Source organism: Parambassis ranga, chromosome 21 (assembly GCF_900634625.1).
Source record: "Parambassis ranga chromosome 21, fParRan2.1, whole genome shotgun sequence".
In the NCBI taxonomy this organism is placed as follows: domain Eukaryota; kingdom Metazoa; phylum Chordata; class Actinopteri; family Ambassidae; genus Parambassis; species Parambassis ranga.
Window position 1 is genome coordinate 6,925,930 of NC_041041.1, and position 4,176 is coordinate 6,930,105.

The 4,176-nt window shown below is 40.6% G+C and overlaps 1 protein-coding gene across 1 annotated transcript; it reads left to right on the top strand.

The window, feature by feature from the left end:
* Window positions 1–1,078: 1,078 nt before the first annotated feature.
* LOC114426907 (trace amine-associated receptor 6-like) lies at window positions 1,079–2,213 on the top strand. Its single transcript, XM_028394588.1, has 2 exons — window positions 1,079–1,242; window positions 1,412–2,213. Exons 1-2 carry the CDS (start codon window positions 1,079–1,081, stop codon window positions 2,211–2,213), a joined length of 966 nt encoding a protein of 321 aa, XP_028250389.1.
* Window positions 2,214–4,176: the final 1,963 nt, after the last annotated feature.

Genomic DNA, 4,176 nt, shown 5'->3' on the forward strand with positions numbered 1-4,176 from the left:
CAGCTTCATCAGTTCTGTTTGGTGGGGAAACATGGTTTATATGTGGTTGCAGACCTCAGTGGGTGGATCTGGGTAAAACTCAAAAAATGTTTCCATAATTACCTGTGATGATCTGGCTGACTTCCACCTCAAAGCAAACGACACTCCTTTGAGGACAACAATGTTCAAGGAAGCCATCTATGTTAAGCTGGAAAAACCTTCCCTTAACAGAGGTGGTGGCCTCAGACATCATCTTTCTACCACATACAATGCAGTGATTCCATCCATTCCCAGGAAGTTTGCACATACTCACAGAAAGAACAAAGGGCTGTCAACCAGTCCACCTCTGGCAGTTTCATAGTCGTTAGACACACCTGGCCCAGTCAGCCAGACATTGAACCTCTATTTATTTGACTTATCACAAATACTTTTACTACCCTGCCTGGACCTTCCTCCACCTCAAATCCATACATTACAAGGCAGGCCAGTAGAATTAGTTTGCTCCTACAAATGAACGAAATAATTTAGATTAGAGGAAGGCCTGTCTTTTAAATGTCATGTTTTATGAATTACTCACCAAATAAAGTAGTTTTTGCTTACTTTTTTACAGAATGGATTGCAAAATCAGCTCTTTATTTGACTATAGGCATATACCTTAAGTTTATGTTAACCGTAATCGCATTTCTCCTTAAAAAGCCTAATTGTTTGCTGTGTTACCCACTCTGTCTATGCTGAATTAGGGTGGAGGATGTTCAATTGTAACATTGAGTGAACTCCAGATATCGCCTTCTGTCTTCTCTGTGCAAATATGCGCTGATTCTAGTTTTCTTCAATGTAGTGGTGAGAGGTCATGAAGAAATGTTCTCAACCAGGGTAAACACTGATTGAATTTCTGCTTGAGGGTCTGTGAGGCCTCTAAATCATTAGACCAGCTCCTGCTCGTGTCCATGAAGAGGTACTGCATGAGAACATCTTGGTCCAACTGGGACATGGAGGAGGAGGAGGAGGAGGAAAAGATCCACTCAAAAAAAGATAAATCAGTTGTTTGAGATGTGTTTCAGACAGAGAGCTGTCAGTGCTGCAGCTCCTCTCTCTGAGGATGGAGAATCAGGAACTCTGCTTTCCAAAACTCCTCAATGCTTCCTGCAAGAGGCCGACACTTCACTGGGCTGATGCTGTGCTTATGAACATGCTGTTTTCCTTCATCTCTCTGATCACTACAGCTCTCAACCTGCTCGTCATCATCTCAGTCTCACACTTCAGGTGGAGATTAATGTTTCATCAGATCTGATTAATGGAGTCTTAGTTTTGTCCAATGATGTTTTATTTTACTAACTTTAACCCTGACTATTATAGAAACAATGCTTTAAATGACACTGATTTATTTGTCATTTGGACATGTGGACTTGTTGGTTTCTCTGTCTCCCTGCAGGAAGCTCCACACACCCACTAACATCTTCCTCCTCTCTCTGGCTGTCACAGACTTTCTCGTGGGCCTTCTGGTCATGACAGCAACAATTTACTTGAGAACGTCGTGCTGGTATTTTGGTGATGTTATGTGTTCTCTGTATGGTTTTGTACACGTTATCATCCTCTGCTCTTCTGTGGCAATAATGGTGCTCATATCGGCTGACCGTTATGTGGCTATCTGTGACCCTCTGCATTACACCACCAGAGTCACAGAGAGGAGAGCAAAGCTGTGGGTCTGTTTGTGTTGGCTCTGTTCTGTGTTGTTCACTACAGGGGTACTAAAGGATGACCTGTTCCATCCAGGCCAGTTTAAAAGCTGCCATGGGCAGTGTTACACTTACGCTAATCCCATTGGATTTATACTTTACCTTGCTTTTACCTTTATGGTTCCCATTACTGTCATTGTTGTGCTGTATATGAGAGTCTTTGTGGTGGCTGTGAATCAGGCTCGGGCCATGCGCTCTCATGTTACAGCCGTCTCAGTTGTAACAGCAAAAAAGTCTGAGCTGAAAGCAGCCAGGACTCTGGGTGTTCTTGTGGTTGTGTTTCTGATGTGTTACTGCCCGTATTACTTATTTTTTTTCATAGAGAAACAAATAACCAATCTCTGGATTTTACCTCTTCTATGTTATCTGGTTTATTTTAACTCCTGTCTGAACCCTTTAATCTATGCATTGTTCTACCCCTGGTTTAGAAAAGCTGTTAAACTCATTGTGACTCTGCAGATTCTGCAGCCGGACTCCTGTGACGCCAACATACTGTAGAAGTGATTGAAATGTCTGTCAACAGTAGTAATATCAAGTATAAGCAGAACATTTGAGTGATTACTTTTTAAGGCCTGATGTAGAGGTGAGAGGTAGTGAAAAATCAATTTTCACAACCAGGGTAGAAATTGAATAAATCTCTGCTTGAGTGTCTATGAGGCCACCAGCTCCTTTCCCTGCACATGAAGGGGTACTGCATTTCTCTGAAAAGACCCTCACATGAAAACTGTTTGTAGAAAGAATTCATTCACTGCTTTATGTGAACGTGGTGCATTATTTCTATTTAAAATATTGAATGTTCTGAAGTTAAAAATAAATCATTCTGCAGAGAAGCTGTGGAATCAGACTTTCTTAAAGAAGAACAGCATACAGTAGCAGGAACATGTGTAGCAGGACCACAGGGATAGCAAGAGATGGGTTAATGAAGGGGGTGCACCTGTGTGTGTGTGTGTGTGGCAGGAGAGAAAGAAGCCGGAAACAGTGTATGGAGAGAGGAGGCCCGAACCTGCACAAAAACTACAAAATCACCTCAACAGTGAGGCCCAACAGCACAGAAGAGCAGGTGTGAAAACCTTCCAACATTCCTGAGTCGTGTGTTCTCTTTTGAAGTTGTGTGGGGCAGGGGTGGTCCTAGGGGTACTCTCTTTAGCTCAAAAGTTACAAGCTGAATCTTGTCTGGGGCCCAATTTATTAGTCTGTAAATTTGCTAGGTTTCCTTTGGGGGCACCCACAACAGTACACGTCTTTCAGTCGGAGCTGTCAAATTCCTAAATTATATATACTATATATATGCTTGTTATTTACACGCATAAGTGTTGGCTGATATATGTGAGAAAAGTAAATTATAATCCTCATTTTACAACATGTAGTTCTGCAATGATGCAGCATATAAGTTATAATAACAACATAAATATCTAGTGCAACTGGCCTAACATAAGAAAAGGCATACGTTTCCTCTGTAAGTGTGCTTCTTCAGAAATAAATACACAAAAGTAAGTTTCTAAAATGATAAGAATGCCTTGGTATGGTATATGGTAAAATTCCAACTAAGCAGGTACAATTGAAACTTAAAGCCAACACGAAAGGGTCAAAACAAGGATTGAACAAAACAGATCATTTTCTACATAATGCTTATTGCTTAATTCCTTTTGCTGTTGATGATATTACAATGTGGTTTTCTAATTGTAAGGAGATAACGATTAATTGATGACAAATGTTTATGTGAAGAGACCGGATGGTTTTTTTCACGCATCACGCATCCAGCCCAGCCACATCACCAACATGGATGAAGTCCCCCTCACTTTCGACATACCCGTGAACTAGGGCTGAACGATTTTAAGAATAAATTGAATTGCGATTTTTTTCTGGCAAATATTGCGATTTCCATTTCATCCACGATTTTTTTCAAATCATGTCAAACATGTTTCTGTGTAAATGACTTCAGGTAGCTACTCTGTCACTTCTCAAAAACTATCAGTAGATCTAAAAGTAAACTCTGATAACGTGCACTCAGTATTAGTTTTAATAAACATGAAAATTTAAATAACAATTACAGAACAAAATAAAGTTTTATTTCAAATAGGTTAAAAGAAGACTAATGTAGTTCTGTAAAGTATTATTCAACAGTCATTTAAACAGACTGAAGTGTGCCTCCTAAGGTTAAACAGTAAATACAGTATTGAGACTTAAGTAACTCTTAAAGTTCAATGTGATTTAGAACAAATGATCAAACTTTAATGGGAATCATGTCTAAGGAAAAACGGACACCTCTGTCCACCGTTTACTAGTTTACACACGCGACACACACACACACACGACACACACACGCGACACACACACACATGCGACACACACACACACACACACGACACATGCGACACACACACACGTGACACACACACACACGCAGGTGTAGAAGAGCTGCTGACGGCACAACAGCAGCGAACCTGAATATAAGGAGCTG